The sequence below is a fragment of the Muscardinus avellanarius genome (assembly GCF_963383645.1).
Source record: "Muscardinus avellanarius genome assembly, chromosome: 4".
NCBI lineage: Eukaryota > Metazoa > Chordata > Mammalia > Rodentia > Gliridae > Muscardinus > Muscardinus avellanarius.
In genome coordinates this window covers 17,973,665-17,992,389 of record NC_137789.1, presented here as the reverse complement: position 1 = coordinate 17,992,389, position 18,725 = coordinate 17,973,665, and the positions used below count along the sequence as shown (strand labels likewise).

The 18,725-nt window shown below is 40.6% G+C and overlaps 1 protein-coding gene across 1 annotated transcript in view; it reads left to right on the top strand.

The window, feature by feature from the left end:
* The window catches only part of FER1L6 (fer-1 like family member 6), a gene marked incomplete at its 3' end in the record, with an annotated part of 145,779 nt that overhangs the window by 41,362 nt on the left and 85,692 nt on the right, over positions 1 to 18,725 (top strand). Inside the window, exon 16 of the mRNA XM_080694720.1 lies at positions 16,110 to 16,200. Within this exon, the coding sequence (XP_080550846.1) occupies positions 16,110 to 16,200 (91 nt within the window). The remainder of the gene's footprint in view (positions 1 to 16,109; positions 16,201 to 18,725) is intronic.

Here is an 18,725-nt window from a genome sequence, read left to right as displayed (position 1 = left end):
TGATTCCTTTTTATATGGACAATGTTATTTGAACTGTTTCTTTCCTCAAGCCTCATTTTCCCTCCTCCTATCTCTTTACCCCAACCCCTTCACTGGTCTCTCTCTGCACTTATCGAAGTCTCTTTCATTTCCTATTTTCTTTCTACCTACCACCTATGAGAAAACATACAACCCTGGACATTCTGAGAGTAGCTGACCTCACTTAGCGTAACAGTCTCCATTCCCATCCATTTTCCTGCAAATGGCATAATTTTGTTCTTCTTTAAGGTTGAGCACAATTCCATTGTGTGTACACATCGTATTCTCTTTTTTTATAACAATTTTTTATTGAACATAAATAGTATACATTTACACTATATTTGGTGCCCTCTCCCCCCCGCCCCCATTTCCCCCCCCACCAATGGTTGTCCAGGTTAACCATGTCTTATTCATAATTTTACACATGTTCAAGTGTAGACCCTTATTAATCAAGACCAGCCTTCCTCCTCTCCTATCTTACCATCCAAACTTAGCTAGTATTTTTCCTTCAATATCTGGAGTCCCTCTGGTATTCTTTGTGTTTCCTAGTTTGGGCATATTAGAGGAAACATATGTATCTTCTTCTTCTGTGCTTGGCTGATCTCACTTAACATAATGTTCTCCAGGGCTTTCCATCTTCTTTCAAATGATATAATTTTGTTCTTCTTTATGGCTGAATAGAATTCCATTGTGTATATTTCCCATAGTTTTGCTATCCATTCATCTGTTGATGGTGATCTGGATTGGTTCCATATTTTGGCTATTACAAATTGTGCTGCTATGAACATAGGTATGCATATGTTGCTGTAGTTCTCTGAATTCAACTCCTTTGGAAAGATACCCAGGAGTGGTATAGCTGGATCATATGGTGGATCTATTCCCACCTTTCTTAGGAATCTCCACACAGATCTCCATAGTGGTTGAACTAGTTTGCATTCCCACCAACAGTGTAAAAGAGTTCCTCTCTCCCCACATCCTCGCCAGCATTTGTTGTTATTTGATTTCTTTATGTTTGCTACTCTGACTGGGGTTAGATGGAATCTCAGTGTAGTTTTGATTTGCATCTCCCTGATGGCCAGTGATGAAGAACATCTTTTCATGTATCTATTAGCCCTTTGTATCTCTTCTTTTGTGAAGTGTCTATTTAGTTCATTTGCCCATTTCTTGATTGGGTTGTTTGTTTTGCTAGTGTAGAGTCTTTTGAGCTCTTTGTATACTCTGGATATTAGCCCCCTATCAGAATGGTGGCTGGTAAAGATCCTTTCCCATTCTGTAGGCTTCCTCTTTAGGTTGATAGTTTCCTTTGATGAGAAGAAACTTTTTAGTTTGATGTTATCCCACTTGTTTATTCTTGCTTTAATTTCCTGAGCTTTGGAGGTTTTGTTGAGAAAGTTACTGCCTGTGCCAATATGTTGTAGTGTTGAACCTATGCTTTCCTCTACTAGCTTCACAGTCTCAGGTCTAATTTCTAAGTCTTTGATTCATCTTGAGTTGATTCCTGTGTTTGGTGAGATATAGGGGTTTAGATTCATCTTTCTACAAATGGTTAGCCAGTTCTCCCAGCACCACTTGTTGAAAAGGCTGTCTTTTCTCCAGCGTATGTGTTTGGCCCCTTTGTCAAAGATTAATTGACTAAAGATGTGTGGGTTTGTTTCTGTATCTTCTATTCTAATCCACTGGTCAGTATATCTGTTTTTGTGCCAGTACCATGCTGTTTTTACTACTATTGCTCTATAGTATAGTTTGAAGTCTGGGATTGTAATGCCTCCTGCGTGTTTCTTGTTATTGAGAATTGCTTTGGCTATTCTAGGTCTTTTCTTTCTCCATATGAAATTCATGATTGATTTTTCTAGGTCTCTGAAGAATGTCACTGGTATTTTAATGGGAATTGCATTGAACCTATAGATCAGTTTTGGCAGAATGGCCATTTTGATGATATTTATTCTGCCTATCCATGAGCACGGGAGATCTTTCCATCTTCCAAGGTCTTCTTCAATTTCTTTCTTTAATGTTTTATAGTTTTTGTTGTAGAGGTCTTTTACATCTTGGGTTAGGTTTATTCCTAGGTATTTTATTGGTTTTGAGGTTATAGTGAATGGAATTGTTGTTTTTATTTCTTTCATTGTGGATTCGTTGTTGGCATAAAGAAAAGCCACTGATTTCTTTAGGTTGATTTTGTAACCTGCGACTTTGCTGAATTTGTCAATCAGGTCCAGAAGTCTTTTGGTTGAGTTCTTTGGGTCTTCCAGATAAAGGATCATGTCGTCTGCGAATAAGGATAATTTTAATTCCTCTCTTCCTATGTGAATTCCTTTGATTTCCTTCTCTTGTCTGATTGCTGCAGCAAGAGTCTCAAGGACTATATTGAAAAGGAGTGGTGAAAGTGGGCATCCTTGTCTTGTTCCTGACTGTAGCGGAAATTCTTGCAGTTTTTCCCCATTCAATATAATGTTGGCTTTGGGTTTGCAGTATATTGCCTTAATGATGTTGAAGTACTTTCCTTCTATCCCAATTTCTTGCAGTGTTTTTAACATAAATGGGTGTTGGATTTTGTCGAATGCTTTTTCAGCATCTATTGCTATGATGATGTGGTTTTTGTTCTTGGTTCTATTTATGTGGTGAATAACATGTATTGATTTGCGTATGTTGAACCAGCCTTGTTTTTCTGGGATGAAACCGATTTGGTCATGATGTATTATTCTCTTGATATAGTTTTGAATGCGTATAGCTAGTATTTTGTTTAGAATTTTTGCATCTATGTTCATTAAGGATATTGGTCTGTAGTTTTCCTTTCTTGAGGTATCTTTATTTGGTTTGGGGATTAATGTGATACTGGCCTCATAGAAGGAATTTGGAAGAGTTCCATCTCTTTCAATTTCCCGGAACATGTTATGCAGTATTGGTATTAGTTGTTCACTGAAGGTTTTGTAGAATTCAGCTGGGAACCCATCTGGGCCTGGGCTTTTCTTTGGTGGAAGAATTTTTATTGCCATTTCTATTTCTTTGGTTGTTATTGGTTGGTTTAGGCTTGCTATGTCCTCTTGGCTAAGTGTAGGAAGGTTAACTGTGCTTAGAAATCTATCAATTTCTTCCAGGTTTTCAAGTCTATTGGAGTATAAATTTTTAAAGTAGTTTCTGATAATATTTTGAATTTCTTCACTATCTGTGGTGATATCTCCTTTTTCATTTCTAATTTTGATAATTTGAGTTGATTCTCTTTTTCTTTTGGTTAGGTTGGCCAGGGGTTTATCAATTCTATTAATCTTTTCAAAGAACCAACTTTTTGTTTTATTGATTCTCTGAATTGTTTTTTTGTTCTCTATTTCATTTATTTCTGCTCTAATTTTGATGATTTCTTGCCTTCTGCTGGCTTTGGGAATAGACTGTTGCAGAATTTCTAGATCCTTGAGTTGTGTCATTAGGTTCTTTACTTGGTGGTTCTCCGTCCTTTTTATGTGGGCACTCAATGCAATAAACTTTCCTCTTAGTACTGCCTTCATGGTGTCCCATAGGTTTTGGTAGGTTGTGTCTCTGTTTTCGTTTGTTTCCATAAATTTCTTTATTTCTTCCCTAATTTCTGCTCTTACCCATTCGTCATTCAATAGTGTATCATTCATTCTCCATGAATTTGAATACTTTCTTTCGAGTTTCCTGTTGTTGATTTCTACTTTTATTCCATTGTGGTCTGAAAAGATGCAAGGAATTATATTACATTTTTTGAATTTGCTGGTATTTTCTTTGTGTCCCAGGATGTGATCAATTTTGGAGAAGGTTCCATGGGCTGCTGAGAAGAAAGTGTATTCTGTAGTTCCTGGTTGAAATACTCTGAAAATGTCTATTAGGTCCATTTGGTTTATGGTTTCCTTTAGTTCTAAAACGTCTTTACTCATCTTTTGCCTTGAAGATCGATCCAGTGGTGTGAGAGGCGTATTAAAGTCTCCCAGAATTATTTTATTTGGGTCTACTTGGGATCTTATGTCCAGAAGGGTTTGTTTTACAAATGTGGTTGCACCCATATTTGGGGCATAAATATTTACTATCATTATATCTTCTTGGTATAGTGTTCCTTTTAGTAAAAGGAGGTGCCCTGATTTGTCTCTTTTGATGTGTTTTAGTTTAAAGTCTGTTTTGTTGGATATTAGGGTTGCTACCCCTGCTCTTTTTTGGTCACTGGTGGCATGGTATATCTTTTTCCATCCTTTCACCTTCAGCCTGTGAATGTCTTTGGCTGTGAGGTGTGTTTCTTGCAGACAGCATATATTTGGATTATGTTTCCTAATCCACATTGCCAATCTATGTCTTTTGATTGGTGAGTTAAGTCCTTTGACATTAAGAGATATTATTGAAATATGATTTTTGTTTTCTGCCATTTTGTGTTCTGTCTACTCTTGGGTGGTGTGATCTTTCTTTACTTAAGTGGCCCACTTATTAACTTCCTCTCTTCTCTGATTCTGAAGTCTGCTTCTTTTTTCTTCCTTATTGTTTATTTCTTTAAGAATTTTCTCTAGTGTTGGCTTTGAATTCATGAATTTTTTTGAGATTCTGTTTATTGTGAAAGATTTTGGATTCACCATTGATCTTGAATAGTAGTTTTGCTGGATAGATTAGTTTGGGCTGGAAGTTATTTTCTTCCAGGGTCTGAATCACGTCGTACCAGTCTCTCCTAGCATTCCTAACCTGGGTTGTATAGTCTGGGGTGATTCTTATTGTTTTGCCTCTATACGTCTCCCGTCCTTTTGTTCTCGCTGCTTTTAAGATTCCTTCCTTAGCCTCTATATTGGTCATTTTGGTTATTACGTGGCGTGGAGTGGTCTTTCTTTGGTTTTGTCTCAATGGAGTTCTGTATGCCTCCTGGATTTGAAGATCGAAGTCTCTTTCCATATTTGGAAAATTCTCTGAGATTATTTCCTTGAAGATATTACAGATGCCCTTGGTCTGTACCTCTATCCCTTCCTCAATGCCTATTATCCGTAAATTAGGGCGCTTCATATTATCCCATAATTGCTGGATGTTTAGGTTTTGTTGCTGTAAAGATTTCTGTATATCGCTGACTGTGTTTTCGGTTTGGGATGTACTGTCTTCTAATATTGATATTCTGTTTTCCATTTCATCTAATCTTCCAGAGTTTCTTTCAATTGCTGTCTTCATTTCACTTATTGCCTCTTTCATTTCATTCCAGACCTCTTTCTGATTCTTTTTTAGTGTTTCTAATTCACCTTTAACCTCCTCTATACTTGTTTTGAATCCTTTCATCATATTGAACAACAAGATTCTGAACTCCCCTTCTTGCATTTCTAGTAGGTCAGTATTCGTGATTTCTGCTGTCTCTTCATAATTCCTGGTTCTCATATTTGTAGCGTTCTCTGTCCTGTTTTTCTGGTTTCTACCCATCGTTCGTGAGTATTATGCTTAGTCAAATCTTAATATTAGGAGTTGGGGTATCAGCTAGTCAGCAGAGCCTTTCCAGTGTTGAGGGTGGGTGATGTGGGAGGAGCTGGGGTGATTAGTAAAGGAGTCGGATTAGGTAGAGGATATGTTTAGGTTGAGAAAGACTTTAAGTATGGTAAGGTGAAATCTTGCTAGGAATGAGAGAGAGTTAACTACTAGGACTCTTGTCGTTCGTGGAGTAATTATGAATGTAAGAAATACTTAGAGTATTAGACCAGGAGGTATATTATGTGGAAAAGTTTTGGGGGAGAAAAGTATGTAGGGTTAGTGTGGGAAAGTTTGTAAATAGGGGTGATGGAAGGAGCAGACAGACATAGAAAAAGAATAGAAAAAGAAATCCACACAAGATACCAAGACTATTATGTAATCCAAGAAAAAGGGAGGAAACCCAATCAAAGGAGGAGAATGAAAATAAAGGAAGGAAAGAGGAAGAAAGAGGACAAAAGAACAAGGATAAAATAAAAGGAGCTAGCATCTGTGTGAAATAAAAAAATAAGGCAAACTATCCAATATATATATAAAAAAAACAACATGTGAAAGTAAGAGAAGTGTGGGTTGAAAGAAAAAAAAATAACACAGCAATAACCATACCAAAACAAAAGCACTGTAAAAGCAATATAAAACAAAACATCCACATTAAAAGTAAAATAAACAGTCCTCCTTATTTACGCATATGGGGTCAGGTCTATATAATATGTGCGTATCTGATTGCTTTGGTAACTTTCAGAATACCATCCAATGTCTCTTAGTTTTCTTTGTACTCTATTTTTTATCTTCTTAGGTCACTCTGGGTGTTTGGACACCTTCTCTCCTTTAGCTGCTTTAGGTTTATGTGTCCGGATGTCTGGTTTCACTTTTATTTGATTCTGTACAATTCACAGGTTTTGCGAAATTCTAACCTGTGGTCAGCACCTCTGCACTCACCACCCTAGACTCCAGCCTGTGCTTCCCTACAGCAGGGGTGGAGAATGACCAAAGTATAATTGGAACCTCCCCCTGAGGTCCTGTGCAGATATTGTGACTCGATGGATTTTCCTGTGTCTCTGGAAATTCCAGCTGGGTTAGCCGGTGTGGTCCCAAGATGTACCCTGGGCAAATGGGTGCTGGTTCCTGGGTGCCCACGCTTGCTGCCAGAGCTCTGCCTATTCCAAGGGTGCAGGCTGGGTGTGCTGCTTTTACTGGACCCAGGAGTGAGTGGATGCAGCTGTCTGTTGCTGCTGGTATGCTCTTCCAAGGTGTATTGAGCTGAGTTCTCGCTTAGAACTAAGCCTCTGGCTAGCAGAAGGGTGGGAACACCCAGCGGTGGGCCAGGAGTGCAGGATAGGTGCTCAAGGATCCAGTGCGTGGTGCCCAGTAATGGTCTCTGCCTCCCGCGGGATGTAGAAACTGGGGGTGCCCCAAGGAGATTTCCGGTTTACACAGGGCTTTCGCAGCCTTGAATGCAGTCTCTGGCAAGGTGGCGGGGGGGCTAGACACCCAGGTAGGCTCCAATTTAGTGGAGAGAGTGGGACAGGCAATGACTGCTAGCAGGGAACCGGGGTGCAGACAAGGTGCGCAGAGGGGAGTGCTCGGGTCTGAGGCTTGGGTGTGCTGGGGGGTTGGAGTGCAGCGCACGCTAGGGTCCGCACTTCCCTGGGTGCCCGCAGGTACCTGTCTTCCTTGGTTCAGGATTCGTGGGAGTCTCTATGCTGTTGTGATCCAGTCGCTGGTGAGCACACAGAATTCTGACGTGGGAGCTGCTCGCTGTTTTCAGTCCCGGATTATCTTGCTGCGGGACTATGGGGACTATCGGGCAGGCAGCTTCACGGGCCCGCGAAAGCAGCCCGCGGCCGCCGATCAGCATTTGCAGCTGGTCCGGTGTCGGGTCTATGTTCTTCTTCTTCTTCAAGTTCAGAGTTCCCCCGAGGTACCAGGATTTGTTCTTCTTCTTCTTCAAGTTCAGAGTTCCCCCGAGGTACCAGGATTTGTTTTGGTTCCTGGTATATATTTATTTTGTTGATTAAGACACAGCTTTCTAAGTATCTGAAGTTTTATTTGCTTCAGCTACTGAGGAGTACTGTGTCCCTCAGTCGCCATTTTGAAAAAAAAAAAAAAAAAAACCCACATCGTATTCTCTTTACCCGTCCTCTGTTGCTGCACACCTAGGTTGGTCCCATAACTAAGCTCTTGTGAATTGTGCTGCTACAAACATGGTTACGCACGTGTCACTACAGTATTCTAACTTTGACTCTTTTGGAAAGATAATGAAGAGTGGTGTATCTGGGTCATATGATGCTTCCATTTCTAGTCATTTGAGGAAATGCCATACTGATCTCCATGGTGGTTGTACTAATAAATAACCTACCGACAGTGTATAAGAGTTTCTATTTTCCCATGTCCTTTCCAGCATTTATTACAGTTGCATTCATGATGGCTGACATTCAACTGGAGTTAGATGTAATCCCAGCATAGTTTTGATTTGCATTTCTCTGATTGCTAATGATGTTGATTATTTTAAGAAGAAATACAGAGCTGGGTGTGGTGGCTCATGCTTGTAATCCCAGCACTCGGGAGGCTGAGACAGGAGGATCATGGTTCATGGACAGCCTCAGCTACTTAGTGAGGCCCTTTGCAAGTCAGTGAGACCTTGTTTCAAAATAAAGAATAAAAAATAGGGCTGGGGGTGTCACTCGAAGGTAGAACTCCCCCCCCCCCAGTTTAAATCCCCAGTACTGGAAGAAAAAGAAGGAGGAGGAGGAGGAGGAGGAGGAGGAGGAGGAGGAGGAGGAGAAAAAGGAGGAGGAAGAGAAGGAGGAGAAGAAAGAGAAGAAGGAGGAGGAAGAGGAAGAAGAAGAAGGAGGAGGAGGAGGAGAAGGAGAAGGAAGAGGAAGAGGAAGAGGAAGAAGAAGAAGAAGAAGGAGGAGGAGGAGGAGGAGGAGGAAGAAGAGGAAGAAGAAGGAGGAGGAGGAGAAGGAAGAGGAAGAGGAAGAGGAAGAGGAAGAAGAAGAAGAAGAAGAAGAAGAAGAAGAAGAAGAAGAAGAAGAAGAAGAAGGAGGAGGAGGCAGAGAAGAAGAAATAATACAAATGGACAACAAATATATGGGGAAAAAATTTCATGGTTTTTGTGTGTCAGGAATCCAGAGATGACTCAGCTGGGTCCTTGGCTGAGTTTTCTCCCTGGATACAAACTCAAATCATTGGCTGGGACTGAAGTCATCGCTAGGCTCAACTGGGAAGGATTCACTTCCAGGATCACTCATGTGGTTGCTTACAGACTTCAGTTTTTTGTGGGCTTCTGGATTGGGACTTGAGTTCATTGCCAGCTGTTGGTTGGTGGCCACTCTCAAGTTCTTGCCATGTAGGCCTGAGCTGCCACTGATGACATGGCAGCTTGCCTCATCAGAGTGAACAAGAAGAGTCAGAGAACATGCCAGCAATATGCAAGCCAGAGGCTGAGACAGGAGGATCACGGTTTGTGGACAGCCTCAGCTACTTAGTGAAGCCCTTTGCAACTCAGTGAGACCCTGTTTCAAAATAAAGAATAAGGACTTCCGGGAAGATGGCGACCGAGAAAAGCGGGGCTTAAGAGTCCCGCTAACAACCAATCTCCATTACCACAAAAAGAGCGCCTTTCATAGCCAGAAAACACCATCACCAGAAAAACAAAAAAACCCACCAGGCTCCAGAGAGAAAGCGGACTGAGAACAGACTCAGGGCCACAGAGGAGACACACGCGCCCGAGGACACGGCAGCAGCGCCATACTGCCGGCGGCAGCGGCGAACTCAGCGGACGGCTACAGCAAGCCAGGTGAGCCGCTGCGGAACAGCCAGGCGGGATCTTTCGGCGCAGACAGCATTTAAAGCTCCCAGTGGCTGAGCTCAGCACACGCTACAGGGATTCAGAGTGGAAATCAAAACCAGAGAAGAAAAAATACGCCAGCCTCATGGCCGAGGGCGTGGCAGAGGCGCCATATTGCCACCGGCAGTGGCAGCAGCAGTGAAATCACCGAGTCCAGTACAGCTACATCTGCGTACTCAAGAACAGTGAGTCAAATTGCGGGCCACAGAGGAGAAATCGCAGTATTGTGCCTCCTGGGACTTGACCCAGTGAGGGAGTGGTGGTGGCAGAGATATCACACCATAGGAGAATGTGCAACCTGGCACCCCCCATAGTTTAAAGCAGCCTCTATCGACTCCCTGGGTCGGAGACTCTGTGATACAACCCAGTAAAGGAGTAGTGGGGTCTGAGATAATACAGACTCGAGATCCAGAGCACCTTAAGTGAAGCCATAGTGACCCAAGGGAAGAACCCAGAGAAGGCACAAACCTCCGAAATCATGGGAAAGAGGAATAACACTGGAGTAATGAATGTGCACAACCCCACAACATCAGAACCTGATAAAACAGAAAATCAGAGATTTCTAGAAGATCAAATCAGGAAAATAACTGTAGAAATAATAGAGGTGCTTCGAAAAGAACTCAGAGAGAGCCAAAAAGAGATAAAGGATGCAATTAATGAAGTAAAGGCCTCAATTCAAAGCACAAACAACCGATTAGACCACATGGAAAACAGAATCTCGCTCTTAGAAGATGAGCAATCCAAAAATGAATGCATAGTTTCTAATCTAGAAAAAAAATATCCAACAGCAGGAATCTGACATTGAAGAAATATGGGCCCATCTTAAGAGAGCTAACCTAAGAATAATTGGAATAGAGGAGGGAAAAGAAAGTGATACCAAAGGGATCAACAATCTCTTCAAGGAAGTAATAGCAGAAAATTTTCCAAATATAGAGCAAGAGGTTGATACACAGATCCAGGAAACTTATAGAACTCCCTTTAGACAGGATCCGAGAAGAGGATCCCCCGCCATATAATTGTCAAAATGACCAATGTGGAAGCCAAGCAGAGAATCTTAAAGGCAACAAAAACAAAGGGCCAAGTGACATTCAGAGGCAAACCAATTAGAATCACTCCAGACTTCCCAAACCAAGTCATGAGAGCCAGAAGGGCTTGGAGTAACATATTCCAAACTCTGAAAGAAAACAACTTCCAGCCAAAAATTTCCTACCCAGCAAAACTTTCTATCAAATTAGATGGAGAAATAAGAAGCTTCCATGACAAACAGAAACTGAAGGAATTTTTGTCTTCAAAACCAGCACTAGAGAAAATACTCAAAGAGATGAACTACAAAGAAGAAATAGGTAACACACACCAGAACCAGAGAAATAAGATTTTCCATCCAACAGACAACTAAGATTGGTTATCTGTGGAGATTCATTATTTATGTTAGTCTTTTACCTATCTCTAAGTTGTATTGTTTGCCTTTATTGTTGTTAATTTTTAGGATTTCTAGTTGGAATATTAATATACCTTCAGATATAGCATTTGGAAATATTTTATCCAATTCTATTAGTAACTTTTAACTCTGTTTACATTGTCTTTGGATATACAATATTTTCTTTTATTTTTTAGGGAGTTTGTATATTCTTCTGTTGCCTGTGCCATTGAAATCATATCCAAGAAATCACTGCCAATTTCAATGTTGTGAGGTTTTATGACCCAGATTTTCTCCTAAAAGTTTATAGTCTTAAGATTTATATTTAGGTCTTTTATCTATTTTGAGTTAATACTTGTATATGGGATTAGGTAAAGGTCCAATTTTATTCTTTTCCATGTAATTATTATTTTTCAACAATATTTAGTTAAAAGATTATTATTTCCACCACCAAATGTTCGTGGAAACCTTGTCAAAAATAACTTGACAATATAGGGAAGAATTTAGCTCTAGGCTTGTATTTAACTCCAATGGTCTATATATCTGCCTTTAGAACAGTACTACACTGTTTCAATTATTGTAGCTTTATATGGTTTGAAATCAGAAAATATATATCTGCTAGCTTTGTTCTTTTTCAAGATCGTTTTGGGTATCTAGAATTCATATTCCATATTAGGATAGATTTTTTTCTGAAAAATAAATATATAAATATATGATAGTTTCACCTAAAAAAACAGAAAAAAATATGCTCTAGTAAGAAAGAAAGCAAAAAGAAATATTGAAATGCTATCTTTAAATCATCAAACGCTTGGTATCAGACAAATGAAACTGTTATGTGAGATTATCATTTTTAATTTTGGATAAATTGCTATAATACTAGATGTCAACCACTAAGCCAAGCATGGGAAGGAGGGATGGGGAGGAATGGGGTGGGGATCGGGTGGGGGCTGACTGGGCGATGTGTGCATGTATGTCTACAAAAGTTTGTATCCCACTATGATGTATGAATACAGTGCACCAATAAAATAAAATTTAAAAAAATAAAGAATAAGAAATGGAGCTGGTGGTGTAGCCTGGAGGTAGACTGCCCCTGGGTTCCACCCCTAGTACCACAAAGAAAAAAAAAGATGCAAGTCAGCTCATCATGACCTAGACTGGACTTGTCATCCTCCCCCAGGACATACTCTATTAGAAGCAGGTCACTAGGTGTAGCCCACATTCAAGGGAAGGAGACTGCATAGTGGAAAAGGGGCAGGACTCTTTGGGAGCCGTCTTAGGGGCTGTTTCTCCCATATGTGAACAACTTGGATCAACTCTTGAAATTAATTAGGCCAAGGCTTGAGCAGAGAATGAGAATTTGCCATGATGGAATTCACAGAAAGGGAATAGAAATTAACTTGATGCAGAGTTAAATTGATGAAAGTCATGTGGTAGCTAAACCTGACAGTCTGCTTTGTAAGTTGTCTTTTCCTAATCTCTCAATTACATCACCATTCTTACTCTATAAAGAAAAGCAAGGAAATAAATTTGTCATTTTCTTAGCTTTGTTTCTTCATTTTTCATTATAAAAGCAATATATGTTAGTGATGCTTCTCCTGCTGCGAGCTAAATGCCACCTGTAATTCTCTTGAAGCTTCTTTTCTAAACTTCATAGCCTCGGATTTTCAAAAACTATTTGTGGACAAATTAATAGCTCAATAACTTTTCTATCTTAGAGGATTAGGAGAGTAGAATTATTCATGCCTCTTTCTCTTCAAGTTTCTAACCAATGGAAAAAAATATTCACAAGGGTCAGCAACCAACATGTTAGTTTCATATGTTGTAAGTCTGGATTTTAGGAAGCAGCTTGCATTTGGGGTCAAATTGGACTTCTTGCCCCCCCCCTCCATTCATGGCTGAGAGACTGGACCTTTGGGGCTTCTCCCAGCCCCAGGAAGGACAAGCTGCTGGAGGTGCAGAGGTGAAAAGGCTGCCCACAGCCAGAAGTCAGCTGGGCTGAGACAGAATGAATGCCAGTGTGTGTTCTGGCTCTTATCCCAGTGTCAATGAAGAAACAAATGATTTCTCCCTCTGTGGGAAAGGAGACCTTAAGTGTCTACCATATCGACCTGAGCTGGTCATCCTGGAGAGTGGAATGCAATTCTTTGTGTGTCTAGAAAAGGCAGGGTTTTCAACAGAACTCCCACTTCAAGATATAATACATAATATTTTTAAGCCAGGCATGGTGGTGCATGCCTGTAATCCTTGCCTTTTGAGAGGCTGAGACAGAAGAATCGAAGGTTCAAGGATAGTCTCAGCAAGTAGTGAGACTTATCAACCTAGTGAGACACTGTTTCCAAATACGAAATAAAATCAGCCTGGGGCGGGGGGGGGGGGCATGTAGCTCCAAGGTAGAATGCCTCTACGTTCAATCCCCAGTACCACACACACACACACAAAATAATATTTCTTATTCTTTTAAAAACTAATAGAGAGCCGGTGGTGGTGGCACATGCTTGTAATTCTAGTACTTGCAAGGCAAGGAGGATCACAGGTTCACGGCCAGCCTCAGCTACTTTGTGAGGCCCTCCGTCCACAACTTAGTAAGACCCTGTTTCAAAATAAAGAATAAAAAGCGGCCGGGCCTGGTGGCGCACGCTTGTAATCCCCGCGCTTGGGAGGCGGAGACAGGAGGATCGCGCAGGTTCGAAGCCAGCCGCGCTGGCGTAAGAGACCCTGTTTCAAAAATATAAAATAGGTCTGGGAGTGTAGCCCGGAGGTGGAAGGGCTTCCAGGAACCCTAGTACCACCAAAAAAAAAAAAAAAAAAAAGAATAAAAAGTAGGGCTGGAGGTATAGCTCAGAGGTAGAATCCTCCTGGGTTCAATCCCCAGTACTGAAAAGAAAGAAAGAAAGAAAGAAAGAAAGAAAGAAAGAAAGAAAGAAAGAAAGAAAGAAAGAAAGAAGAAAAAGGAGAAAAAAGAGAAAAAAGAAAAGAAAGAAAATATCTAGTAAGACTTTAAATTGCTACCCTACTAGTATGGGGTCTCTCACTGGGAGGTATAGCATCTTTTTTTATTTTTTATTGGTGCATTATAATCATACATCATATTGGGGTAAAAAATAGTGTGTACATACATGTACACATCACTGATCTAACCCCTACCCAGTTCCCACCCCATTCCCTCCCCGTCCCTCCCTCCCTTGCTTGGCTTAGTGCTTGACTTCGATATGTTTAAGTACATTGTCTGTTTTAGAGATTTTCCTTCTTCCCCCCTCCTTTCTCCTCCTTTAGGTCGTCTTGTTTGCTCCTCTATAGGATTTCCTTTTTCATCTAGAGTTCCTCCTATGACCCATTTCTCTCTAGCTCTCACATATTAGGGAGAGCATCTGATTTCTTATTTTTTGTGACTGACTATCTCACTTAGTATAATGTCCTCCAGTTCCATGAGGTCTAGCATCTTAGACTCCCCTTTTAAGTCATTAATTTTTCATTACAGAGAACTATGTGTTCATCATTTTTTTTTAAAAAAAAGAAGCATAATGTAGGTTTTTTTTTGCGTTGTTGTTGTTTTTGCAATTCTTATTGCAATTCTACTTTTCTTTCTTTCTTTCTTTCTTTCTTTCTTTCTTTCTTTCTTTCTTTCTTTCTTTCTTTTTTTTTGTTGTTGTTATTGTACCAAGGATGGAACCCAGGGGCTATACCTCCAGACCTATTTTATATTTTATTTGGAAACAAGAGTCTCACTAAGTTGGTGAGAGCCTCACTAAGCTGCTGAGGCTGGCTTCGAACCTGTGATCCTCCCATCTCATCCTCCCAAGTACTGGGATTACAAGCATGCACCACCATGCCCGGCTCAATTCTACTTTTCAGAGAGAAGATATTGGTTTGCCCTCCTGGGGTATGTTTGTTTTCCTGTGTATCTGCAAACACACACCCTCATATACACTCACGTATAAGAATACTGTCTTCACACATGGTATCATGTGTTTTGTTCCACAGTTTGGTTTTCACTCAACATTACCTCTTTTTATAGTAGCAGATAATGGACATTCTCAGTATTCAATTGCATGGAGGTATCCTAATACATTTAACTAGTTCCTCATGATATTTAAGTTATTTCCATTTATTTTGCTACTATTGTATAAAAATCATATTCTTGCAAAATTATTTTTTTCTTTTTTGAGGGTACTGGGGATTGGACCTAGGGGCATTCTACCTCTGATTTATGTCCCCAGTGCTTTATTTCTTATTTTGAAAGAAGTTCTCACTAAATTGTGGCAGGCCTCACCAAGTTGCTGAGGCTGGATGCACACCTGTGATCCTCCTGTCTCAGTCTCCCAAGTACTGGGATTACAAGTGTGCACCACTATGCCCAGCCCATTCAGTTATTTTTAAAGGATAGGAATTCTAGCATGATTTTTGAGTCAAATTATATGTACATTTAAGTGTTGATAGATGGCTGTCAGTCTCTATAAAACTGTAATAATTTACCTCCTCTTCTAGGATAGTACACGCTCCCATTTACAGTACCACACTTTCACCAACTTTGAGTATTATTCATTTTTATAGATGAAAGTTTATTGATGTTAATTTGCCCTTAGGGTATCATTAATGAGAAAATTTTCTTATTTCTTCAAGTTTTTTTTTCCATTTAAATTTCTTCTTGAAGCCAGGCATGATGGCACATGCTTGTAATTCCAGTACTTGGGAGGCTGAGACAGGAGGATCCGGGTTTCCAGCCAGCCTCAGCTACTTACTGAGGCCCTCTGCAACTCAGTGAGACCCTGTTTCAAAATAAGGAATAAAAAATAGGGCTGGAGATACAGCTTGGAGATAGAATGCCCCTGGATTCAATTCCCAGTACTGCAAAAGAGAAAATAAGTAAAAATCAATCAATAAATAGTAAATTTCTTCTTAAATTACAGTAGTAGCCTTTACTGTTTTCCTACTGAACACAATTTTAACTTCATTTTCAAAGACTTGAAATCTATCCAGGATAGATCTCATTATTGAATGTAAAATATTTACTTTATGTGCAATGTTTCAAAAAATTTGAGTGTGTTTTAAGTTTGTGAGATGAAGGAAAAATGCATTATTTAGTGAGTTGTTTGTTGTTATAAATTTTGATAATAATCACAATGAATACATACTGAAATAAATCAGAAAAACATTTATTCCCACAAACAAATGTGGAGTCTGGGCCTCGTTTCAAATTCCCATTTTGTCTTAGGAAAGTGAGTGCATCATTGCTTAATCCTAAATTAAAAATCTTGGTTCTGTGGCTCCATTAAATTCCCATTGTATTGTGAAGTATATTTGCCAATCTCTGGAATTATATAAATGGATTTCCACTAAGTAGGCTAAAAGAATCCACTAAAATAATTGTTATTCTTTTCTCTCTTCTAGTGCCTTTATCTCTGAAGCAGAAAAAAAGCCCAAGATGTTGAACCAAACCACTTTAGATAAGAAACGACTTACACTCTGTTGGCAGGAGCTGGTATGTGAAAAAATCTATTTATATTTATAACAGAGTTAAAAATGTTTCAGAAATAAGCCTCGCACATGAAGCATAGGTCGGAGGCCCAATAAGGATAAGGCTTAAAGGTCATATGTTCGTGTGATGTGGGGACGTGGAAGAAGGGACTATACACTGAGTAGGAAACACATTTTGAAGGTTGTCTAGGATGAGGCGGAGGCCCCTTGGTCTACTTCCTGATCTGACGGAGGCCCCTTGTTCATTCTCCTGAACAGCCTTGGGTTAAAGGCTCTCTGTAGACTCTTTCACTTGGCTCTCTGCTCTACAAACCAAGAGGCTAGATGAAATACTTCTCCTCACTCTTTGAGTTCTTTCCTTCCATTAAGATTGTCTTTAACGCCACCAGCTCCCCCCAAGTGCAAGGCCATCCCTGTGTGTCCGGGAGACCTGTGCGGTGCTTAAGATGCTCCCAGGTGCCTTAGCACTCAGGCCCTTCTGGGTGAGGGGTGCTGAGACACCCCAGGCCAAGTGGGCCCTGCATTCTCACCTCGGAACTGCAGTCCCAATGTCCCAACCCATGTCCCAAGGGACATTCTGAGTGAGGCTAAAATAATTCTGCAAAGAAAAATATCACTCAGCATTTGGTTTCTCAGGGGCATTTTAAAGACTTGAATAGAAGTCAGATATATGAAATGATTCTTGAAAATCAGTTAGTTAATTGAACTCCAGTGACTAAAACCCAAGTGTCCTAATTCCTTACTCATCCTTCTTTCTGGAATACTTCTGGAATATTCCACATACTTCTGGATTCCCACCATCTATAAGACCTTCCTACCCTAGTTCATCCTCAGCTCTTCAGGCTGGGGCCCCATCTCTGTACCATTCCTCCCCTGCAGAGCTCTGCCTTCTTACTGTCCTCAGTTCCTGGCCTGAACACACCGAGCTTTTAACATCTTTACAGTGACCCTGATCTCCCTCCTCAACTCTAGACTGGAATATGCAGTCTCCTAATGGCAGTCTTGCATGCTTATCTCTGATCAGTTCAAACTCAATATATCCTACCAAGCCAAATCAATGCCTTATCTACACGTGATCCATATTGGTGCTGCCAGCTACAATCACTATTGCTCCAATCAGAAGCATAGTGTCAATGTTGACTCTTTATCTCTCATTTAAAAAAAATTTTTTTTGTGGTACTGGGGGTGGAACCCAGAGGCACTTCTACCTCCAGGCTATACTCCCAGACCTATATTTTTATATTTTATTTTGAAACAGGGTCTCACTAAGTTGCTGAGAGCCTCACTAAGTAGCTGAAGCTGGCTTTGAACCTGTGTGATCCTCCTGTCTCAGCCTCCCAAGTGCTGGTATTACAAGCGTGCACCAGCATTCCCGGCTTTATCTCTCATTTTAAACAGGAGTTTGACATCAGGTTCTGCTGATTATTCCACTTAAAGACTGAAATTCACTCCACTTCTGCATCCCCAGAATCAAATCACTGTGTAAACTGAGTTCCTTATCTACCTTCAGAGCACAACCAGAAAGATCTTTCTTAAAGATTAGACTACTGAAATTACACACGTGCGTGCACACACACACACACACACACACACACACACACACACACACCACTTGAGTCTTTCAGTTTTTCAGAGGATAAAGTCCAATTCCTTTTCTATGATATGCAGGGCTATTCACCATCTAGCATCCCAATTGTATTTGCCATTACCCCCTTCCATATATTTGTGCTCTGACACTTTTAGGCTCTCAATTGTGTCTCCACAAGTGATTGTTCCCTCTTTTTGAGCTGTCTTCGTTTTCTTAGACACCCGATGAATTCTATGCACTTTTTAAGATTAAGCTCAAATGCCATGTCCTCCTCCTCCACAAAGCCTGGCTCTGCCCCTCTCTGTTCTGATGATATTTTGCACATTTAGAGTATTTGCATGCATTGCTTTCATCTCACCAAACTGTCAAGTCTCAAGGAAAGGAATGGTAAATCTGACCCTTGCCCTGGGCCTTGACTCCTGGCACAGTGGCTGGCTGAGAGCAGATATTCAGTTCTAGCAGTCAACACTAACAGAAGGCTTCCTGTGTGCCAGGCACGGTGCAGGGTGTCAGGAGCTCAAGGCTGAAAGTACATGGTGCTTTTCCTTGAGGAATATAGAGATTGACTGGTTTACTCATTCCATAAACATTTATTTAATGCACGCTGTGTCAGAAATGTGCCCCACATCACTGCTGTGTGACAGGCACTGACAACACAAGAGAAGGACAAGACAGAAGAGGTCCCCGCTCAAGCAAAGGTTTCATTTTAGTGGAGAAGATAGAAGATAGACACATAAACAACAAAAACATAAAAATAGTTTCAGGTTATGATTATGCTGGAAATTTTAAAAGACATGGTGATCAGGAAAACATGGGGGAAGTTGATACAATGGAGACCCTTAAGTTGAAGCCGTGTGAAGTCTAGAAGAACATTGAGGAAGAGGAAGCACTGAGTGTCCCAGCCTTGGCATGGACCAAGCTTGGCAGGTCTAGACCTCCTG